General features: G+C 38.9%; 3 protein-coding genes across 5 annotated transcripts in view; 2 read left to right on the top strand and 1 right to left on the bottom strand.

Annotated features, from left to right (window-relative positions):
• LOC139949895 (DENN domain-containing protein 3-like) overlaps positions 1 to 4,890 on the top strand; it is a 38,257-nt gene extending 33,367 nt beyond the window's left edge. For both annotated transcript variants that reach the window (XM_071948463.1, XM_071948462.1), the window contains exons 24-28: positions 211 to 362; positions 958 to 1,100; positions 1,723 to 1,841; positions 2,136 to 2,258; positions 3,648 to 4,890. In XM_071948463.1, the coding sequence (XP_071804564.1) occupies positions 211 to 362; positions 958 to 1,100; positions 1,723 to 1,841; positions 2,136 to 2,258; positions 3,648 to 3,836 (726 nt within the window). In that variant the 3' untranslated portion in view covers positions 3,837 to 4,890. The remainder of the gene's footprint in view (positions 1 to 210; positions 363 to 957; positions 1,101 to 1,722; positions 1,842 to 2,135; positions 2,259 to 3,647) is intronic.
• A 609-nt stretch (positions 4,891 to 5,499) lies between these two features.
• LOC139949898 (RBPJ-interacting and tubulin-associated protein 1-like) lies at positions 5,500 to 9,144 on the bottom strand. 2 transcript variants are annotated; one of them, XM_071948465.1, is made up of 2 exons: positions 9,010 to 9,144; positions 5,500 to 8,409 (listed from the first exon to the last, which is right to left on the bottom strand). In XM_071948465.1, exon 2 carries the CDS (start codon positions 8,367 to 8,369, stop codon positions 7,659 to 7,661), a length of 711 nt encoding a protein of 236 aa, XP_071804566.1. In that variant the 5' UTR covers positions 8,370 to 8,409; positions 9,010 to 9,144; the 3' UTR covers positions 5,500 to 7,658. The 2 variants fall into 2 exon arrangements, with proteins under 2 accessions (XP_071804566.1, XP_071804567.1); XM_071948466.1 differs by having other exon boundaries at positions 8,971 to 9,130.
• Positions 9,145 to 9,855: 711 nt separating this feature from the next.
• LOC139949896 (protein disulfide-isomerase A6 homolog) lies at positions 9,856 to 24,005 on the top strand. The gene is made up of 11 exons (XM_071948464.1): positions 9,856 to 10,015; positions 10,503 to 10,644; positions 11,288 to 11,345; positions 14,637 to 14,763; positions 15,624 to 15,766; positions 18,877 to 19,095; positions 19,786 to 19,938; positions 20,465 to 20,616; positions 21,161 to 21,319; positions 21,506 to 21,605; positions 21,815 to 24,005. Exons 1-11 carry the CDS (start codon positions 10,000 to 10,002, stop codon positions 21,884 to 21,886), a joined length of 1,341 nt encoding a protein of 446 aa, XP_071804565.1. The 5' UTR covers positions 9,856 to 9,999; the 3' UTR covers positions 21,887 to 24,005.
• Positions 24,006 to 24,111: the final 106 nt, after the last annotated feature.

Genomic DNA, 24,111 nt, shown 5'->3' with positions numbered 1-24,111 from the left:
ACATTGTGAGGAAACAGCTCCCTCTGAAGTAAAGTAGTTTTGAGAAAGATTTTTTCTCACTGAAATATTCAAAGGCTTAAGCTGACAATTACTAAACATGTTCAATGCCTTTCATTGACATTTAGAATTGTCTTGTATGAATAATTGGCGGGGTAATTTGACTCAACTATTTACATAATGGATATAGTCACTTGTTTTCTTTCTTTACAGTGTTGTCTAGCATGTGTAAATGGAGAGCAGATATGGGCGGGGTCATTTGATACAACTATTTACATAATTGATGTGTTTACGTACTCGGCAAACAAACGACTCATGGATCACAATGATATTGTGTCTGACATCACTGTCACTAGCGATCAAAGGTAATTCTTAGAAACAAATTATTTCTTTTATATAAACTCTCTATAAATATACTTTTATTTCACCTTACCTATTACACTTTTTTTTTGGTAGGATACTTAATTAAGTAAACATTGTTGGTGTTCTTTGTTGACAGCTTTTTTGTTTAGTAAACAGTATTGTTAATTGTTTGTTGACAGTACTTTTGTTTAGTAAACAATATTGTTAATTATTTGTTGACAGTACTTTTGTCATGTTTGTTTAGTAAACAATATTGTTAATTACTAATTTTTATTTGTATGACAATATATTCTTGTATCCCCCTCAAAGCCATCCAATATTATATAATTTTTTTGTTGACAGTACTTTTGTTAAGTAAACAATAATTGTAATCATTTGTTGACAGTACTTTGTTTAGTAAACAATAATTGTAATCATTTGTTGACAGTACTTTGTTTAGTAAACAATAATTGTAATCATTTGTTGACAGTACTTTGTTTAGTAAACAATAATTGTTATCATTTGTTGACAGTACTTGTGTTCAGTAAACAATAATTGTAATCATTTGTTGACAGTACTTTTGTTTAGTAAACAATCATTTTAATCATTTGTTGACAGTACTGCATACACAGCGAGTCTAAATGGACAGATAATTGAGTGGGATACTGCATCGTTAACTAAAACCAAAGTCATCCAGCTTCAGAATACAGATAAACTAGTTTCCATCAAGTGGGATGATGCATCACATCGTCTATGGTGCTGTAAGTACAAAGTCTCTTTCAAAGTTTCATCAAAAACCTTTTGCATGGACATTACCCAGCCGCCGTCTTAGTAATAATATGAACCAGGTTTTATTATAGTGCTTTTCACACCCGAAGGGCGTCTCAAAGCACTTCCAACATTATTACCCCTGGTCACTGGGACTTAAATCATTCCTTAAACCGTCTCAGCTCCCTGGGGAGTATACAGACTGTGCAACAAACTGCGCTACTCGGCTAAATACAATGTAGACCACAAGAACATCTCTGCCATCACAGGTACCCATTTACTCCTGGGTGGAGAGAAGCAATTATAGTTAAGTGTCTTGCTCAGGGAAACAAGTGCCACGGCTGAATTCAAACCCACGCTCTGCTGAACAGAAGCACCAGAGCTTGAGTTCGGTGTTCTTATCCGCGCTCGGCCACAACACCCTATCTTAGAGACCACTGTTAACTCTTTCAGTACGAAGGCCATCATGTACAATCTATTTTATGTATTTCAAAAAATGTTATTCATCAATCGTCATGAGAGTACATGTACACAGATGAAATTCCAGGCCAAAAACTTTGAATTTCATTAAACATTATTTATTTAAAACTGTGAATTTCTTATTTGTTGAATCAGGCACAAAAGACGACATTCGATTGATTGATAAGGATGGTGCAGTCTTACAGAAGTTTGTACACAGAGATGAGAAAGGCTTTCCTATACTCCTTGAGACGTTTATCTTCACTAAGAATACGGTAAGATCTTAAATCATCTCTTTTGTGGAGTCAAAAAGTTGGTCCCACAAAATAACGGACCGTATTAGTTCACAATGTAAAAGAAAAACCACATAAATTCGAGACATAATTTTGTTGATTGTTATATTCTCCTTTTAAAATATCTTTCCAACCATTCATCAAGAAAGTAACAAATGCTTTTTACAAAAGCCCAAATCTACCAATCCAAGGCAATGTGTCCTTTTAAATTAATCACTTGTTTACTTTTTCATAAATAAACATAAGACTGTGTTCTTCTTTCTGTTTGTGATGTAGGTGTGGGCAGGTTGTGGAAGGAGGGGAGAGATCGTCAGTTGGGATAAGATGTCTTTTAAGAGACTGAAAGTACTCAAGATTGACTGTCGAGGAGTTAGTAAGATGGTGGCTGTCGATAAATGGGTGAGTAGTGCAAATCCACTAGTGCACATCATTACTGGAACAATCTCCCTCTTCACATCAAACAAGTTTCCACCATCTCATTTCAAAACTCTTGTCAAAACATTTCTGTTCCAGTCATCGTAGATGCCAGTTTCTTTCTAGCCTTGCTCAAGGCAGTCGCATTATTCGCTCTGAAAAGACGCAGCTGTAAACCCACCCGCCGTATACCCTGTGCATGGTGTGTGCGATCACACCGAATGCACGAATACTGTTCACACAAGTCATCGCACTCGTACACCACTAACCGCATGCGGAGGCCGTCAGGCCGACAGCCTTGTCGGGTCTGTATCTTCCCGTTTTAATGTGTTGTATTGAAAAAATTCCAATAGTGGACGAAATTGGGGGGGCTCTAGGATATGCTAGTATGCAGCTCATGAATATGTATATCGTTAGTCAGACCTATCAGACAACACAGGATGTGAGGCAAATGAATTATTCATTTTGACGTCCAATCACGCACTTCCCTTATCACGACCTTTGGACCCTATCATGCGTCCGTGGTGGTGGTGTGTGAGGTAAACATGTCTCGTCTTTCGCGGGCATTATGGTAATGAGCTGACCGTGGGAACTCTTCGCTTATTATAGTAATGAGGTCAGTGGCTTCAACACAGATCCTACAAGGCTGTCGGCCTGACGGCCTCCGCATGCGGATAGTGTACGGGGGCATCGTGTCGTGCGATGTTACGCACAGTGAATACGGGTGGGTTTTACGCACAGTGAATACGGGTGGGTTTTTATACAGCAGCGGTCTTTTTTCGGAGTGAATAATTCGACTGCCTTGAGCAAGGCTAGTTTCTTTCCAGTCCCACACTTCGTGTATCACAACTTATATATAAAATAACAAACCTGTGAAAATTTAGGCTCAATCAGTCATCTGAGTTGGGAGAAAATAGCGGGAAAACCCACTCTTGTTTCCGCAAGTTTCGCCGTGTCATGACATGTGTTTCAAATAAATCTGTAATTCTCGCTATCGAGAATTGATATTGTTTTAATGTTTTTTCAAAAAGTAAAGCATTTCATGGAATAATATTTCAAGAGAAGTCTTCTCCATTACCTTCTGTAAACCCTGTAAGTTATTTGTAAATCTGTGAACTTTTGTTCTTCTTTTCTGTACCGAACATGTACAATGGCTTTAAAGGCTTACTTCTGAAGGTGTTGGGAACTAACTAAATACAGTTGTTACGAATATTATCGTTCAGTAACAACAAGGCCCAAATTCATGGAGCTGCTAAAACACAAAAATGCATTTATAGGTCATTTTGGTTGGTAAAAAGTTTGCAACAGCTCATTCTATTTTCTGAAAAGTAACTTGAGATCAGTTAAATATTTCTTTGTTTGATTTGTTTGTAGATATGGGTGGCGAGTAAGCAGGGAAAGATCCACTTATTTGACAAAGAGACGGGAAAACATGAGAAAGCTCTGACGGGTCATAATGATGCAATTCGCTCCATGACACAAGCAGAGATGAGATACGTCTTGACAGGAGCTGGGAGCAGAGATGGTAAGGTGGCTGTCTGGAGAGCACAATTCATAGTCTGAGTGTCTCCTAGATGCCGACCAAGACAACATTTGTCTTGACTGGAGTTGGGAGCAGAGATGGTAAGGTGGCCGTGTGGATAGCACAATTCATAGTCTGAGTGTCTCCTAGATGCTGACATAGACAACATTTGTCTTGACTGGAGCTGGGAGCAGAGATGGTAAGGTGGCCGTGTGGATAGCACAATTCATAGTCTGAGTGTCTCCTAGATGCTGACATAGATAACATTTGTCTTGACTAAAGTTTGGAGCAGAGATGGTAAGGTGGCCGTGTGGATAGCACAATTCATAGTCTGAGTGTCTCCTAGATGCTGACATAGACAACATTTGTCTTGACTGGAGCTGGGAGCAGAGATGGTAAGGTGGCCGTGTGGATAGCACAATTCATAGTCTGAGTGTCTCCTAGATGCCGACCAAGACAACATTTGTCTTGACTGGAGCTGGGAGCAGAGAGGGTAAAATGAAGGACAATAATGATGATCTTCCAGATGCAGAGAGAATGTCTTCTAACCAAGTTGTGCAAACTGTAATGTTCAACCTCTTTTTGCCCTTTTGATCTTCCACTTCAGGGAGTCAAATTATTGTCACTCATCTTATTGCTTACTGGATCTGTTAGCATAAGTCAGAGACTGTAAGCAAATGTCATACATGGTCTTAAAGGTTTTTACTGAACATAGCTTGCTTCTTTCTGAGCAAGGAAATCTTTGAAGGCTTTATTTTTAAATATCACATCACAAGAAAATACTTTAATTTGAGTAATTAACTGCATGTGATTATAGACGTTGTCCACAATTTTAGTTTATTTTTATTTATTTGAGAGTTTTTACAATTTCAGAAGTCTCCCACCTACCCCGGTGTACCGGTGCAACTGCAGTGCATTGCTGAGGTAAATTGATATTATCTTTGATACTGTGTACAATTTTAATCATTGTATCAGGTTTTGTTACGTAAGTTTTTAACTCATTATTGCCAAAAGGTTATTAATCTTCATGTTGCTCCATGCAACTAGGTCATATCTCGATAGGTTTTAGTTTTTAAGTCAGCCAGCTGCAAACTTTTAGGTTGGTGACTTTTACCTGTCGCTCGGTTGACCCCTGCTGACAGAGGTATTGTCATCAAAACAGGCTAATCTGAATTTGTATAGACGATGTGACCTCTGACGTCACACGAAAACTATAACATGATTCGCGTGCATACCGCCGGGCAAAACCTTTGTGTTTTGGCAGCCAGCTAGAAAGCGTACGCAATCTTACTCTGACTGCGCAACTCAGTGCCCGGCGAAACATGACGTATATAGTGTTTTGTCAGCAGAGGGCGGTTTGAATGTAAACATAGGTCACATCACTATAGTATAAGTAAACAACTTAATTAAGAAGTTTTTTATCAAGTGATAAAATCATTGCTTTCAAGGTTTTAACAGTATATTTTTTATTGATAATGAAAGAAAAATGCAATGTTTTTTATAAAAGATCGATAGTAGGCAATCTTATTAAAGGTTGATGTTAATAAAAAGTAACTATTATAACTTTGCGTAGTGGGAGTACATTTTAAGTGGCGTTTGTGGTACCGCCACTAATCTTTTAAGTTTTTGTGGTTCTGAGAAGGACTGGTGATTGACAACTCACTGTTTCATCCAGTATGCTCTGTTTGTCTTCATGATGAAGTGTTACAGGTTAATATTTTTTTTTTGGTTCTGACATTCGGTGAACCACCTGAATGGCATATATATATATAGTTTTTGATAAGTTAAAAAAAAAAAAAAAAAAAACTTTTTGTTTCATGTTTTATAACCAACCCTGACCATTATTTTGATGAAATTATGTGCAATTTGTTATGTTTAATATGTTCCCGTCTCTTCTGATTTCAGCTGTAAATCATATGTAATTAACTGTCAATGTGGTTTATTTTTAAACTGTTGTACTATAGTTTACGACAGAAACCATGTACAATGAGCCAAACTGCCTACAACTGTCATCATGAATAGTGTGATTTGTGATAATATAAAGTAACATTACAGAATTGGTCTTACTAGCAAACAAAGTTGCTGGCAGTGTAAGCACTTTACGTAATCCACCATAAACATAAACTGACAAACATGTAGAAGTTCAAGATCGATCGGCCATCTGGGTCACGAGAGAATAGTGAAAAACCGATTACAAATTTTGCATTGCATCGATGCCAAAACAAAAATGAATAAAATGCTAACCCTGAATGATAAACTCCAAACGCGAGATAAGATTATTTATTTCTCAACAAATATGAAATTTCAGGCAGAAATATTTCAAGGGTAGTTTTCTACTATCATCATCATTAGACCTTGTGTTAAGTATTATGAAAGGTTTTATGCCAATACTTATTTTGAGTAACTACCACTAGTGTCCACTGCCTTTAATGGGCACCAAGGCCAAGAGGGGGGGGGGCAACCTGATTGAGTCTTGCTTGGTCTTTAGTTTTTTGTATTTTCACAAAGAATATTTAACAAATAACACAAATAGTGTTTCAGAATTTTATTCTCTCAATAAACATTTGTACATTATTTATGTATAAATTTCTTACATATATTACTTATCTTACACGAAATACAAAACAATTGTATGTGTTTTATGTTTAAAACTAATGGGGAAACCGTTAAATTGAAGAAGCAATTTGCAAGATAGCCTAAATGTTATAAGTTTTAAGATGTGTGTTATTTCTTTTAACTATTAAATTGCTGAAATATTTCATCAGAGTCATTCTCTTTGTTGAGTTTCTTGTTCTCAACAATACGTCTTCCAGCAACTTTAATCAAAAATGAAATTTGTTTAATTGACAGCAAAGTGTTCTTTTTGTTCTAGTTAACCCCAAATTTAAACCAAATTTCTCCAATTTTTTTTTATCCAAACACTGTGTAAGATGAGATTGGTCACATAATTTCAATTACAGTGGATTATTTTTTTATGTGAACTGTTGTGCATGTTTGAATCTCATGATTTTACTGTTTCAAATACAGTAAAAAAGAAATGTAGTAGAATTAATCAAGACAGTTTTCCAAGAACAAACTCTACCTGGCAAGTAGATACACACATGGTGTTACCGCAAACCAAATATATATACATAGAAATCATTCACTGATTATGTCAATTAAGTTTAATTAAAAGGCTTCGTCACCGGGCTCCATATTAAGATGTTAGAAAAAACGTGCAAAAAGCACACTGCTCTGAATTTTATGACAGAGCCAAAGCCAGAGTTTTGAAAAGTCGAAATAATCTGGACTAAAAATAAACATGCATCTCATTAAAATTTGTCTGGTAAATTCACACTTCAAAACATGTTAATAAATATACCACGAAAGACAAACAAGCGTCCCATTTTTTGGGGGTAACAGTTTTTTCTGAATGGTTGTAAATAAACGAAGTACTTGAAACCACACAAACAATGCTGAATGGACAAATGCTCGCCAAAAGTAGTTACTTATTAATTACTCTTGAATTTGATCACAGAACAGGCCGAAATAGCAGGTAATTTTTTTCCGTTTTGGGCGATTGATTTTTTGCTCAACAAATGAATCAACTCAATTTATTCTCAAAACAAGCCTACATGTACATGTCCATTTATATTTCAGGTACTTTTTATGCTTGTCAGATACTTTAAAGTTGCAATCATTTGAAAAAATTGCTGAAGAGACGGATGCAAAGTGGTACTGTTTATTCACTTCTTATCATTCTAAAAGGATTATTCCTCCATTTTACATTAAACCATAAAACTAATCCAGATGTACAGGCAAGACAAATAGTGGCAATGCAACAAGTATTTAACAGAGTTGCTGGCAGTTCTGATCATTCACTCCTATTTCCAAACTGGTTTATTTGGGGTAGCAGGTCGGCTCCCTGTACGACCCCTTGAGGCCGATCCTGGGCGACTGCCCCCTGCAGATCCTGGGCGACTATCCCCTGCCAATCCCGGGCGACTGTCCCCTGTCGATCCAGGTCTAGTGCCCTTCGCAGACCCTGGACGACTTCCAGCTGATGAGGAGGGGCGACTCGGGGGTGTGGATCTTGGGGTACAGCTAAGACTCCCTCTAACAGGGGGACTCCAAGTCAACATTGGCCCTTTCTTTTCATCTTCCGGTTTCTCCCAAGGTGCTGGGAATTTAGAGTCTTTGAGCTTGGGACCAAACAGCGTCTCATCAACGTAAGTTGGAATAGGTTTGTATGCTCTTGACCGTGTCCGAGGTGCCCCGCCCACTTTAATTAGAGGTGATTTGATTGGTGGAGTATTGATAGTTCGGTTATCACTTGGTGATTGGTTGGATTCATCATGGGTAAACCAATCAGCAGCTGACGTGGGTCTGGCATTTGATGAGCTGTTAAGAGACTGAAGGTACTCATATCTCTTTGATGTGAACAAAGTCTCATCTACGTTGCCACTACTAGCAACTTTACGATATTTATACGATCTCTTAGGTTGTTGAAGTGTGGGGTCAGAGTTCATCGGCTCACCCTGGACACTAAGGCTTGATTGGCGCCAACTGTTAGGTCGGTAACCTGGTGAAGTCATATTACAAAAGATGTGGATTGTTGAGCTACTTCATTCTATCCTGTATAAAAAAATACAACCGAATGAAAGAGTTAATTAAGCTTTTGTTTTCTACCGCCAATCACATAAAACACTCAGTAAAGCGGCTTTTACAATGAATATGAGAGAAAGAAAAACTTTGCAGGGGGCGACTTTGTTGGTGGCGAGCTTGTCAGGTGGCGAGATGACCAGCATTCGAGGGAACTAAAAGGTATCATTTTAAACATAAGTTAAGATCCAGCAAAGCGCTTCTCAAAACGTATCATTGATGAACCTCTACTAGACAATCTGCATGATGCAGCATTCACATCATCAACTTCAAGTTCAAGTGATCTAATTGTATTAGAATTTTAAAGTTAGGTGGTGAGAAGGGGAAAGTATGATGGTTGAAAGACACAGATCGCGCGGTATTCGCGGTATGCGCTAGAGCTATCCTGCGCAAATTATACAATCATGCAAGTAACAAATATGGCATACTGCGCAAATTTAACAAATGACCATTCTCAAGGATTGCGCACAACGACAAGCCCACGTACAAATTATATTTTTAACACAACACCCTGAAAACATCAGCATAACTTACACATGTGCAAGTTTAACTCTGAATTATGAGAGCAATTACCTAATATCTGTCAGGACATTCAGGTTTCCGTCCTGTATTGAAGGTAGGCAAGTGTACTAAAATAAGTAAAGTGTCGGTTTGGTGCTTGTTGTCCGTTGTCAAAATTAATGTTTAGTTCATTGCTAAACACAAATAAGTATCCGAAGTAATAAATACTGCTAGACTTCCTGTAGTCTAGTATTTGCTACATTATTCTAATTCGAGAAAGCGCGGCGCTTTGTGGGCGGTTGCTTTTGTTTGTTACGGAGAAAGAACTTTCCTATCAGGGCCTGGGATTATTCTTGCACACAATTTCATGTTATTGAAAGGAAACGACACGGATCTGTCGACCGGAGGTTCAAAACTTCAAATCCCCGTCATCATGAAAAAAAATGACAGTCACCAAAAACAGCACACCATTACGTAAAAGCTCCACTTAAAAAAGAGGCAAGAATAATACACTCTTTTCCTATGGCAACTCACACCTGTTATCTCAATGTTGACTCATGCACAAGCCGTAGGGCTGCATGATGACTGCCCATCCGATCAGGCTAAAAATCAATGTAAACACACTCGCTCAATTAAATGGATGTATACTTTATGGGGTTTTGTGGCCAAAATATTTCCTGTTTTTCTTTTTTATTTTTATTTTTTTATTTTTTGCTTTACGCAATAATTTCCAGCACTTTATTAATAACACTGAGCTTTCCCAATAATGTCAAAGTACAATGGCGGGAGGACTTTGTGAAGTTTAGTATAATCAATCAACGCAAGCACTTTTCGTATACTTATTAGCGCATTGCAATGTGAGGAGGAGGCGCGTCAGCTCTGACATTGTTTATGTCAAAGGTCGCCAATGCGGAAGTGACACGGACCAATCAGGTTTAGCCACGGTTGTTCTTGCCTTTAAATTGAGCCACGTTCACATGATGTGTGTGTACAATACAAAAGCGTGGACTGCAGAATAAAGGCAGTGTCATAACACACCTCTCCACACTAAGTGCTGCCAAGATGGACAAGTTTATTGGTGAGTTAATTTTAGGTTTTTAGTGCGGTATTCGATAATTTTCAAAGTTTAGGCCTATTTATTAATATATTACATGATTTCATTCTTAAAATGCTGCATTTATTTGTGTTTCTTTTCTTAAATTAGATTATAATTTATTTTAGATTTCAAAATAAATTAGTTAATAATCGTTTAATTTTTAGGCCAAACCCCTCTATCTATCTCTTATTATATACAGTCTACTCTAAATCGAACCACCATGCCATGTGACCATCATGATCATGCTCAAGTTTGTCAGTAGCCCCACCATTGCCCCCACAGACCAAATTAAAAAAAATCAGGTTCGATTTTTGGTGGCTGAAATGCTTATAGAAACATGAAGTAAGGAGTACAGCGCCCCAGTTACTGGGTCTACTCACCACTCAATGTTTATTTGTTCAGCCCAAAAGTTGATAACAAGTCTTGTCTTTAAATCTGTTACTTTTGTCTCCTTTTCTTTAATTTACAGGGCTAGGATTGCTGCTATTAGCTGGTGTTTCTAATGCATTATACAGTAGTACATCAGACGTAGTTCAACTTACGGTCAACACATTCCAAGACAAAGTTGTAAAAGGAGATGGGGTATGGATGGTAGAATTTTATGCTCCATGGTAAGTGTGCTTGACAAGTAGAACTTCACAAATTTAACAGACCTGTTTTTGTGAACTGAATTTTTGTTCAGGATCTGGATAAATATTCTCAGCGCTCTTATTAGAGCCAAACAAGAAATGGGAAAGAAGAAGATAATAAAGAAATTTCAGTTTTAGATACATGTATGGGAGAAAAACCTCAGAGAATTAATTCCAGGGAAAACCCACCCAGTCAAGTAGCCCGGATGGAATACCCAATCCACTTAGTGCCCCCCCCCCCTCCCCCGATGGGATTCAAACAAGGGTCCGAGAGGTGGAAGGTGAGGCAAGACACCACTATGCAAACCTATAATAGTCATGGCCGATTGGTCTAGATCGTTGAATTCAAATTCTGGTGGTAAAAGGTCATCCGAGTGTGGGTTCAGCTAATTAACTATTATAAGTTCAGTTTCAGTTGATAAAGAATGGCACTATAAGATGTCAAATCAGAGATCACAAGATCCAATTCGTTATAAAAAAGTATTTGTTTTTATTCATCCAATGTATACCAACTCAGTTTCTCACTGGTTTACATGGTTTATTATTCTGACATTGGTTATGTCAGAATCTACTAACACTTAACTTTTTGAAAATATTGAATGCTGATTATTATTTGATGTTCTAGGTGTGGACACTGTAAAAGTTTGGTTCCAGAATGGAACAAGGCAGCCACAGCTCTAAAGGTAACAAAAATATTCTTATCTACAGGGTGGCAATGTCAAAAACAACCTCAGAGCAGGCCTCAACCTTTAGCTCCAAAGGGGCAAGGCCACTTGGCCTCAAAAGCTCTAAAAAAGAAAGGGGCACCAAGGCCAACTGAAAGGGCACCAAGGCCATTTTCAAACCTTTATTTGTTGATGATTATGCTAATATACTTTCCACTGATTTCAAGATGGTGGTAAACTTTCCAACCCATATTTATTTCATTGTCGCTGTTTACTAGTGCTGGGCGAATAGTGAAATTTTGTTATTCGGATACCGCTGGCCAACTATCCGAAATTAACCGGATATTCGAATAGTTTTTTTTTCGCCGCTAGAGGGCGCTATTTAAATTTATCTATCTAATTACCATAAATTATCACGTGATGACGTCACAGTTTTAAAATTGTGTTTTTCATACTAACAAATTTCATAAGGTACACGATAGTGTGTAACTTACCCCAATCCAATGCCTTTTTAAAAAAACCTATTAGAACGTACATCGTTTTAACGAAAACCCTGAACCATCGTAGGATTCCAATGTATGCCTATTGGTTGTGTACAAATCCGATGGAGTATGTCCAGAACACGGTTAGGAAAAAAAATACATCGATGCCAACATCAGGACAGCGTGGTAGACTCCCCTCAAGTAAGTCCTCAATGCAAACAGGTCCACACTGTATTGCAACCACCCATAGAGACAGTGTACAGCCACATGAAAACGACTGTACCCAGTTTAGTGACTACATCCATAAGTACTACGTTGTACCGATGACGGCAAGATTTTAATTTATTCGTTAATGATAGACGTCCCTTGATTGGTTTTAATGAACGGAAACCAATATTTTTAGAATTAGTGTATTTTTTGACACAAAATATCAAATTCAGGAAACAAACAGATAAATAATTTTGAAGTTATTAAGTTTTTGACCATTTAAATGTTGACATTTGAAGAGCCATTGTGTTTGTGCACAGACACAAAACGTGCAATACATGACGTCATGGTGACGTCGTCCGGATTTAAAGGCCATGGAATAGTTATACAGTACCCACAAAGTACAAAATTGAAAAAAAAAATGCGATCGGACGTATAGTTTGTGAGATATGGCAATCTAAAGATTGGCTAATTAAATATTCATGTCGTTATAACTTAGTTAATTAATTATTTAATTTATGCAAATTACATTTAACTACAACTTCAAGACCTAAGCTTTAATATGATATAGGGTCTGACTCTTTTATACTAAGCCAAGTATGATTTTTGGCTTTAACAAAATGCCCTGGTTAAACCTATGGGCTTTTGACGGATACAAATAATAATAATAATAATAATAATAATAATAATAATAACAACAAATAAAAATCTTGACGATTTCAATAGCTGTTCCGACCACTACGTCGGAACAGCTAATAAAATTAATTCCCTGCGTGCTAATCTGAAGAAAAAAGATCAATTTAGTCTCTGGCTCACCACTACCCCAACTCTGCGAGACAAACGAGCCCCACCCACCCCACGCCAACAACCCACCAACAACCCGGAGGCTCAGCTAAATCCGATGATTTGGAAAAATATTTATTTCTATTTTTCTCTTCTTTTTTGTAAATAAATATGATTATGAAAATTAAAAATAAACCCCAACCCCTTAGCACAAAATAATTGGCCAGCATTTAGCTAAACTTGTAGGTTGTATTGTGCATGCAGGCGTTTATGCCACGCTAGACTGCGCTAAATAAATACTAAAAGAATGTAAACAAACACACCCAATTAAAAAATGCTTCTAAAGTTGGCACTTTGCTGCCACTCCAGCCCTTTCGCCTTCCTGCTTATTTTTGCATCTTTTGAGGGATGGCATGCTGATTAATCAATAATGAACTTGATGGAGTATGATTATTTCCAAAATTAGGGCTCTGCCGTTACCTCCATATAATCCAATTTTGATGTTTTACAATTCCACGCTTGTTGTGTGTACACAAACATGTGTTTGGCAATAAAAAACAAAGTCGCAAGGCAGGCAGATCACTGGTAGTGGTGGGTCATAAACATTAATCTAGTACAAGCCTTGGACACCAGCGAAATAGCCAGGGGAAAAACATAGACTGTATCCAGCCCCCGGTCGCGCGCCTCCCCCGCCCGATCCGCTACAAATACAGATCTCAATAGACAAAATCAGTGCGAAAATGCGTAATTTAGTGTAGGGACTTGTAGCGAGTTTATACATTGGAGTAGTCTGGTGCTGCGTTTTTAGTAGTAAACAGCTCAACTACGTTTGATATGGTTACCATGCCACGTTCTCGACACATTTTTTGTTGCACAGAAGCAGCATTGTGAAAACTAGTGTGCGGGATCGTACGTTCCGAATTTTACCTCCATATAAATCAAAATTGGATGGGTCACAATGTAAACATTAAATAATATTTTCGAATAAATAATGTTATGAAATCAATGGAAAAGGGCACGACGGCCAAGTGGCCGTAAGGTACGTGATTTTTAAAAGGGCTTCATGGCAATTCACTGGGGCATCGCGGCAATGGCCACTGGTGGCCGCTGCAGAGGCCAAGGCCTGCCAGAGATGTGCTCATATTGAATAAAACAGCATCTAGGGATGCATTCACAAACATTATTGCACACACTGCATGGAGAGGTTAGGTGAGGTTAGGTGAGGTTTGTGGTTATGGAAGTGTCGTGTACGAGCGGTTAAGAGCACCATATTCAAACTCTGGTGTTTCTGATCAGCAGAGTGTGGGTTTGAATCCCAAGCCGTGATACTTGTGTCCCTAAGCAAGACCCTTAACCATTGCTTCGTCCTTCAGATGGGACGTCAAGCCGTTGGTCCCATGTGTTGTGTAAACTCATGTAAAAGAACCCAGTGCACTTACCGAAAAGAGAAGGGATTCGCCCAGTGTTCCTGGTTTGATTGGCAGTATATTGTATTGCCCCAGAGTATTGTGTAAACCCTTACATGGTGCTAAGGTCTTATTTAATCAAACTTCGTCTCACTCCTTGCTGTAAAAATACCTGTTGCTCTAATTTGTTTTGCAAAGGGAATATTATCAATATGGTTATTACATGTGAACATCTCTTTTTGAGTAGTGTTTGTTCTAAAAAGAACTTGTGGTTCATACATGTAAACTCAACGTTTTGTCTGTTTGCTCTGATCGTCTTTAGTAGAAATCGATCATGAAGCATGCCTTTTTCTCTGGAGAAATGTGTTAATTTGTCTGTAATTTTGTAAAACTGATTATTTTAGTTGACTTCACTGTGTGATTAATTGCAGGGTATTGTAAATGTTGCAGCCGTAGATGCTACTCAACATGAATCATTAGCAAGTACCTACGGCATCCGTGGTTTTCCTTCCATCAAAATATTTGGCGCTAATAAGAAAACCCCCAAAGATTATAACGGTGAGAAATTAACAAAGCCTCTTCCCCATGGCACCAACTCCAACACCCCACCCCACCCCTCCCCCTTTGAGTCTTTGGCTGGAAACCTAGGCTTGGTTTCAAGGCTCTACTAAACATAACCTGTAACACCAGCTTTCGGACAACAGACTCATAAGTAGCAAAACATGCACTCACGCAGTGCTAGCTCTGTGAGTCGCACACACACACTGCTGGGTTACAGTCACTGTGTGGACATTCCTTTGTTCTAGGGTTGATTTCACAAAGAGTTAGGACGAGTCCTCACTTAAGACTAGTCCTAGCAGATATACAAAACGTAAGGCTAGTCCTAGGTTAGGATGAGTAACTCGTCCTAACTTGAGATAAGACTAGTCTTAACTCTTTGTGAAATCCACCCCTGTACAATTCCTCAACACTGTAAATAACACTGTGTGGACGTTTGTAAGTCCACTCAGTGTTTCAAGTTCCAACATTATGAGGACCTCTTTTGTTCTCTAATCGCAAGCTAGACTTGGGACCTTTTTCAGGACTCGGCTTGGATTTCATCATTCCTCTTGGAACAGCATACAATGTGCACGGTGTCTAAAACACCAAACAAATCCCAGGGCAGATGCCAACTCAAAGTGTTTTAACATCAACTGTTTAAATTTCCAGGCATGATATTTCATGAAGGAAACTAAAGCGATTGCCTCTATGCCCCTGGTCATTGCCTTGGTGCCCTTGAAATAGGCCATTAGAATTGTACAAATTCCCCATAGGGTTCCCTTTACTGAGGAGAACATGCCTTGTTGCCCTTGCCATCAAATCGATCATACAGACCTGACTTGCCATTGATGTATTTTGTTGTTGTGGAATTTGTGCAGGTGCCAGAACAGCAGCCGGAATAACTGAAGAGGGTTTGAAAGCTGCCAAGGAAATGGTGACTGGGAGACTGGGAGGAAAGAAGTCAAGTGGAGGAGGAGGAGGGGGAGGTGGGTCTGGAGGATCAGGGGGAAGTGGTGGCTCGGTAAGTGGGTCTCAAAGATTATAGAGCGCTGAAGGCGCAAGATGCGGAACTTGGGCAGAAATGTGAAATCCCACTGGATTCCATTTCGGCCATTAACTCTTTTGATACAACAGTAGATCAGTGCAGATCAGTGCAGACAATGACCATTCCTATCAATGGGATACAAAACATTCACTTGCTGAAATGGCGCCCATGCGTATTTCACATTCCAACAAGAGATAAAGCTTCACTTTCGCATCTTGCCCCTTTGGTGCTTAATTATATTTGGTGGGTCCTTAAAAAGGTAAAAGAGGCCATTTCTAATTTATGCAAATTAATCATATTGCTTGAGTGTCTATCTTCAACTTTTTTGATACTTTGATTTGGAGGGTTTCAAGAGACAAGCAAATATAGCCATAGGCCCCGTGTTTTGTGTAATGTATGTAAAAGAACCCAGTGCACGTATCCTGCATGTGTATAAGAACAAAGATTGCTTTGCATACTTAGTTCAGTTGTGAAGATCGACTTGCTATTGTTCTATGTATTATTCCCTTGTCTGAAGAATGGGAGCCAGCTTAACAAAGGTCAGTCCTTGTTCATCAAAACTGTGCCAACTTTTTCAAGGACTAAATATCATGCCTGAAAAAAAAGAAGGAAAAAAGTATTACACGTAGAAGAGCCCGGTGCACTTATCGAAAAGAGAAGCCTGGGTTTACCCGGTGTTCCTAGTTGTGTCTGCTGAATGCGCTAGCCTGGGTTTACCCGGTGTTCCTGGTTGTGTCTGCTGAATGCGCTAGCCTGGGTTTACCTGGTGTTCCTAGTTGTGTCTGCTGAATGCGCTAGCCTGGGTTTACCCGGTGTTCCTGGTTGTGTCTGCTGAATGCGTTAGCCTGGGTTTACCCGGTGTTCCTGGTTGTGTCTGCTGAATGCGCTAGCCTGGGTTTACCCGGTGTTCCTAGTTGTGTCTGCTGAATGCGCTAGCCTGGGTTTACCCGGTGTTCCTGGTTGTGTCTGCTGAATGCGCTAGCCTGGGTTTACCCGGTGTTCCTGGTTGTGTCTGCTGAATGCGCTAGCCTGGGTTTACCCGGTGTTCCTAGTTGTGTCTGCTGAATGCGCTAGCCTGGGTTGGTAGATACGTGCGCTATATAAGACTTCCAATGACCAGGACTTAGCAAATGAGTTCCAGAAATTCTTTGTCACCAAGATTTCAGACATCCGCTCATCATTTTCATCAGTCCCTTACAACGTGCCGCAGACATTGACACATCTTCAACCAGAGTGTAGACTATCTGTGTTTGAGCCTGCCACTGTTGCTGAGATTCAAAGGGTTATTATGAAATCTCCTTCAAAATCCTGTGAGCTGGATCCAGTATCAACATCCATGATAAAGCAAAACATTGATATATTTGTACCCTACATCACTAAGCTTGTAAACGAATCTCTCAGTTCCGGTTGTTTCCCCGATAGCCTCAAAGTTTCCTACATCAGGCCGCTCATCAAGAAACCAAACCTGGACAAGGAGATATTCAAAAACTACAGACCGGTTGCAAACTTAAAATATCTTGGAAAAGTCATCGAACGAGTAGTGTCATCACGTATTTCTGATCACATTCATACTTTCAACCTGTCCGACGTGTTCCAGTCAGCATACAAGCCTTTCCATGGGACCGAGGCTGCACTTGTCCGTGTGAGCAACGATATTCTCTCTTCTATGGACAATGGTAACCTTACAGCACTAGTCCTGCTAGACTTGAGTGCTGCTTTTGACACTGTTGATCATAACATCCTTCTCTCTCGGCTCCAGAATCACCTTGGCATAGAGGACACAGCCCTAGCATGGTGCAAATCGTATCTCCACAACAGAACTCAGCATATATGTATTGGCACTGCAATATCCGACCCTGTTGTTTTGAACTACTCTGTGCCACAGGGGTCGGTACTCGGCCCGCAGTGGTTTACGCTGTACACTTTACCGATTCGTGACATCATCCTCAAATTTAATCTGAATTACCATGTGTACGCAGACGACACTCAGCTATACATCACGTTTAAATCTTCTCAAGAAAACGCCAATGCATCTATTGCAAGACTTGAGAAATGCATCCAAGAGATTCGACGTTGGACACAACAAAACTTCCTGAAGTTAAATGATGATAAGACAGAGTTCCTTTTATTTGGGTCACGTCAACAGTTAACTAAGGTTTCAGTGCCATACATCTCCATCGGTGATGCTCGGATAGCTCCCTCGCTGAAAGCTCGGAACTTAGGGGTTATTTTTGATTCATCGATGACACTTCAGCCACACATCAACAACATTGTTCGTTTATCATCATATCACATCAGGAATATAGGCAAGATTCGCAAGTACTTGGACAAAAGTGCCACTGAAAAGGTCATTCACGCATTTGTTACTTCTCGTCTTGACAACGGCAATGCTCTTCTCTACAGTCTTCCTAACAACCAGATTTCCCGACTTCAACGGCTCCAAAATACTGCTGCCCGCATTGTGACACTGTCTAGAAAATCCTGTTCTATCACCCCCATTCTGATACAACTACACTGGCTCCCTATCTCTCAACGAATCATCTTCAAGCTGATGCTCATTGTCCACAAAGCTCTAAATGGCAAGGCTCCCCACTATATTTCTGAACTGCTTCAAGTTTACACTCCATCAAGGAATCTTCGATCAAGTTCCATGCTTCTCCTCATTGAACCCAAGTCTCGACACTCATGGGGTGACAGGTCTTTTTCTGTAGCCACGCATCTGGAACTCTCTACCACTTAATCTTCGATCTTGTCCTTGTACCGCAAAATTCAAGTCTTTTCTCAAAACTTATCTTATGTCACAGGTTTTTCAATGACTAATTTTGTTGTGTCTGTTTTTCTTTGTGTTGTGTTTTTGTTTTGTTTTGTTTTGGTTTACTGCGCCTTGAACACCCAGCAGGGTGGATATGTGCGCATTACAAGTCTTATTATTATTATTATTATTATTATTATTATTATTATTATTATTATTATTATTATTATTATTATTATTATTATTATTATTATTATTATTATTATTATTATTATTATTATTATTATTATTATTATTATTATTATTTTAAGTGTTAATTTGATGTCTTTTACAGGGAAGTGATAAAGATGTGATCACACTGACAGACGCTAACTTTGATGAGCTCGTTGTAGACAGTGATGATATGTGGTTGGTTGAGTTCTACGCTCCATGGTGCGGACACTGCAAGAACCTGGCACCAGAATGGGCTAAAGCTGCTACACAACTCAAAGGCAAAGTCAAACTTGGAGCTCTTGATGCCACTGTACACACGATTAAAGCCAGTGCATTTGGGGTATGTACATTTATGGTTTCCTGGCTATTTCATAGAGCTGCTCAGCACAAAAATTTTCGTGAAATTTCTTCCTTGATAAAAACAGGATTTACCAACCAAGTTTGCTTTTGTTGCGTTATGCTTGTCACTGGCATTCAGCTGTTGTTTGCTCATAAACCCTGAAAATCATGTGGAAATTTGTTGGATAATTTTTAGAGCACCGAATTCAAACTCTGGTGTTTCTGGTTAGCAGAGTGTGGGTTCGACTCCCCATCCGCCGTGACACTTGTGTCCTTAAACAAGACACTTAACCATTGCTTCTTCCTTCGGATGGGATGTAAAGCCGTTGGTCCTGTGTGTTGTGTAACGCATGTAAATTTATCGCCCCGGTGTTTCTGGCTGTGGCTGCTGTATGCACCATAGCAGCTTGTAAACCCTTAGAAGGTGCTAAAAACTTGGGTCTCACAACTCATTACTGCAAAAACATATCCTTCTGAAAGTTTGTATATACTCAGCGCCTTGAGTACCTTGTTTGGTAGATACGTGCGCTATATAAGACTTCAATATTATGATTACAATTATTGTTATATTACTATTATTATTATGGCCAACTGGTTTAGAACATCAAATTCAGATTCTGGTGGTGAGGTCGTCGGAGTTTGGGTTCAAACTTTGCAGCAAGAATTAATAAGTGGATTTACCTGTTTTCAGGTGAGAGGATATCCAACCATAAAGTATTTCCCAGCTGGAAAGAAAGACATGAGTAGTGCTGAAGACTTCAATGGCGGTCGCACAGCATCAGATATTGTGCGCTGGGCAGAGGGTAAAGTCAGTGAGGCTATGCCCGCACCAGAGGTTGTAGAGGTAGGTCTTGAATATATTGACATTTCCTTTTACCTCACAATTCTTTTTGTTAATACGTTCAGTTTTTGGCCAATTCAAGTGTACATTTAGCTGTTTTTGTATCTTTTTGAAAGGTCTCGCTCATTTCCCGCTCTTTTTGTTAGTTTTTCTGATTGATTGTACTTGATATCAGCTTTGGATTAACTGATTTTGGTCATTTTGTGCTATCCTTGCATTCTTTGATGTTTTATTTTTTAATTTTTTTGTAAATATTCTTATCTGTAAAAATTGTTTCAATTCGGCCTTTGGCTGAGATTGTATTATAAGATTTTAATATCTATTACGACGACTCCTAACTTTTTGTGAAATCGACTTCTAGTGTACCATATTGGTAGATACATGTGCTATGTAAGTTTCTGGTGTTAAACAAGTAGAGATTAAAACCACTTCCACGTGTGAGGTTTGGGGGTCTAAGACGGACTTGAAACTTGAATTCATCGAGATGAAAAGCAAGGTAATCAAACTTCATCTCTTGATTTAATTGCAGGTAACTGGGGAGGAAGTATTGAAAGAAGCTTGTGAGAAACATCAACTTTGTGTCATCTCAATTCTACCACACATCTTAGACTCGGGAGCAGTTGGACGTAACACGTATCTCCGTCAACTTAAAGATAACACTGAGCGTTACAAGTCCTGGGGGTAAGCTTCTTACTGTGACTGGTGCTATACTGCTCATGGGAGATTTTACAGAAACAAAATTGTGGGTTGAACAAGGAGAAATTAACTAGAGCGGGAGTTGAACCTGTGACTTCCGGGTTACTGTGCAAACACTCTACCAACTGAGCTATCTAGTCCTAGTTTGGCGGTGTCACTATTTTGTCCAATATCTTTGTTCAGGGTTGCCAGTCAGAAGTCATTCAACCTGTATTAGCCAGAGATCACACCCAGGTTTATGATACATCCTAGGAAGTGACAGCAGAGGAATCACCTTAAGGGTTGTGACTTTTTTACATAAACTATAAAGTAAACCATTTCCAGATTCCTATTCCCATATTTCCCTGTGCTTTTGTCCTGGTTGAGTTTATTGCTTATTCTGTTTTGTCCTTGTTGTGTTTCTAGGCCTTTTTTTTATCCCTTTTCACTGTCAGTGCTAGACGCTGTGTTCTTTGTAATGCTATGTATTATTATTATTTATTTTATTTGTCAAGTGCAACATTTTACATTTTTTCTTTTGTGCTCTTAGATGGGTTTGGGCTGAAGCTGGTGCGCAGATGGATTTGGAGGGCGCCCTCGGCATCGGTGGATTTGGTTACCCAGCCATGGCAGTTCTTAACTCTCGTAAAATGACATACACTAGACTAAAGGGATCCTTCGGCAAAGAAGGCATCCATGAATACCTCAGGTAATTAATAATAATTATAATAGTTTCTTTTATACTTGATTATCAAGAACCAGGCGTTGTTGGGATTAAACCACTAGTTGAAAACCTCTTCACCACACATTGATTCCCTTATTGTTATCCTTCACACGATGCACAGATTCAAACACCACCTGATGATTCAGTTTGGTTTATTTCTCACTCCTTTAGGGCTGTTGCAATGGGAAGAGGTTTGTCGACTGAAGTTATCGGCGGAAAAAAATTACCAGTCATCAATAAATCAGAGCCATGGGACGGTAAAGATGGAGTGGTAAGTCATATCTGGACCTTTTATCAATCATTCATTAAAGGCACTGGACACTATTAGTATTTATTCAAAATGATTGTTAACATCAATATGTACTTGGTTATGGGCTCAGAGAGCTGTTGATAGTATAAAACATTGTGAGAAACAGCTCCCTCTGATGTAAAGTAGTTTTTGAGAAAGAAGTAAATTAATTTTTGTTTTGTTTTGAACAGTTACCAGAGGAGGATGATATCGACCTGAGTGATTTTGACATGGACGCTGAAGACGGCAAAGATGAACTATAAAATAAATCAGCAATACGCACCGAGTGGTGGTGAACTTTTTATGTACAGCATTTTGGTTTGTCTTAGTTTTTTTATCTATAATTATTTGACATCCCTGAGTTGATTGATAGAACAAAAATAAACATTCTGGGCAAGTAATGTAATGCCAAGTTGAAGGTTACTCGGAATATCTCATCTTTTAAAGGTGACACCCCCCCCCCCCCACTCCTTCGGTGGATGTAGTTCTTTTCTTGTTTAATTTCCTGCTTATTCCTGCCGCCTTCATTCAAGCGTGTGGGGGAAGCTTTATTTCACTTCTGTATTTAAAATTGTTTAAATACAGAATACTGTATTTAAAAACATTTAGACATTGATGTAGTAGAATGGAGAACTGAATTATTTCTTTAATTTTACTTATTTCTTCCAATCTACCAAAGTATGTTGAACAAAGAAAGGGTCAACAGAATCTAAGACCAAGGCCTAGTCTCAAAGAGCTGCTTAAGAACAAAAAGTAGCAAAGCAAAACATAATTTTGAAAGACAACTTATAAAAGGGGGGGAGGGGGCGGTTAGGTCAAAGAAGGGTATTTTAGAAAAGGGAAATAATTTAAAAGACAAATTATAAAAGGGGGAAGGGGGTAGGGATGGGTTAAGTAAGTATGTTAAGCCAGCATCATGTACCATCCGGACTGGTGTCCTGTTCTTTTTTGCTTAAGCAGCTTTATGGAATTGGGCCTTTGTTAGCAGGTAAATGCATTGTAGATTTTAAGTTTTAAAAAAAGCAACCTGTTGTTCAACATTTAAGTTTGTTGGTTTCGCTCTTAGCTGCTTATACAATAACCTTGGCTGCCCTGCACCATGTTTAAGTCGCATGTACTATAAAACAGTTGATGAAATTATTAAAAGTATTGATGAAATTTAAAGTTAAAACTTGACATAACTGTTACCTCAGATGGCAAAGTGTTGATGAAATGTTGGCTTTCCTGTAAGAGTTACCATAGACTTTTATCATGTTTTGTACATGTATGATACAATTGTAAAATGTTGATTTAATCTCGTTATTTGGTTGTTTTTAATCTAGATCTAGATTCATTACCCTTTGAATATTTTTGTTAGTTTGTTATTTTAACACAGCCAAAGATCTTTGCTACAGACACACATTTTAATGACTTGAACACATTAAGGATTCCAACCGCCTCTAACCATCGAGCAAGCTCACTGGTCTAGTGGTAAAACATCTCAGCTCTTGCAATCCGAAGGTCATAGGATTGAGTCCCACTCGAGAGATTTGATAAACGCATGATGTCACGGAGATGTAGCTGTAGCTACCAATTCGGGCATGGCCATAAGCCCGGTTCATACTTCCTGCGAATGCGAATGCGAAGCGAATCTTGACGTCACAAATTCGCAATAAACAATTCTCAGCAGTTGCCCTCTGCTCTACTCCCTTGCGAATAATTGCTGCGAAAAGAGAGTGTGATGTCACATTCACATCATATTCGCATTCGCAGGAAGTATAAACCGGGCTTAAGAATCGATACATAATAAAACTTAATTTGTTTGGCTAGTGCATCAAGCTCTCGTCACTGTTTCAGTTCCCAGTAAGGCCATATTCATGATATGTGATTAGAGTTGGGCGCTGGTTCTGCATCAAGCGTTCTCCTCTCAACTGTTTTGATTCCCAGTAGGGCCATATTCATGATATTATGTGATTAGAGTTGGGCGCTGGTTCTCTCCTATGCCTCAAGCATTTTACTCCCTCCCTCTTGAAGCATCAAACACTTCAATCTGATCTCCGTGCTCATATAGGCCCTATGGGTCGGTTTGACTGACTACCAAGGCACCCTTGCAGTTCCAACATGTACCCACGTCCTTTCCAATTCAGCTTCTCGATTGCAAGCACATGTACATGAAGTAAGGATGATATAAGCCTCCTAAATTATTATATATGCTCTGATCTCAAACCTACGTGGCGAATGCCAACCCGTTTAAGGGTTTGTAGTTTTTGTACAAGCACAACCCATATCATATTGAGTGAATGCCTTTTTTCGTTCTATAAAACAAAAACAAGCCGTCATTAAACATGTATTTGTTTGATTCATTGATGACATGAAATAAATATTTTCTGAATTTTCTTCTAATACTTTCCATAGTGGAAGGGTGTTGTTTGTAGTTGTGTTCTTAAACTGTGCTGGATCAATTGGGTTTGAAAGTCACTTGTCTGTGTAACGATGTTATGACAAGGAA

The sequence above is a fragment of the Asterias amurensis genome, chromosome 17 (assembly GCF_032118995.1).
Source record: "Asterias amurensis chromosome 17, ASM3211899v1".
Classification (NCBI taxonomy): Eukaryota; Metazoa; Echinodermata; class Asteroidea; order Forcipulatida; family Asteriidae; genus Asterias; species Asterias amurensis.
The sequence above is the reverse complement of the archived record's forward strand: the minus strand, read 5'-3'. Positions and strand labels throughout refer to the sequence as shown.

Coding starts and splice junctions, on each gene's coding strand:
- LOC139949898 (XM_071948465.1), bottom strand. CDS start 8,369: ATGACTTCACCAGGTTACCGACCTAACAGTTGGCGCCAATCAAGCCTT.
- LOC139949896 (XM_071948464.1), top strand. Junction 10,645..11,287: donor GTAGAATTTTATGCTCCATG/GTAAGTGTGCTT, acceptor TTGATGTTCTAG/GTGTGGACACTGTAAAAGTT. Junction 21,606..21,814: donor GGGACGGTAAAGATGGAGTG/GTAAGTCATATC, acceptor TGTTTTGAACAG/TTACCAGAGGAGGATGATAT.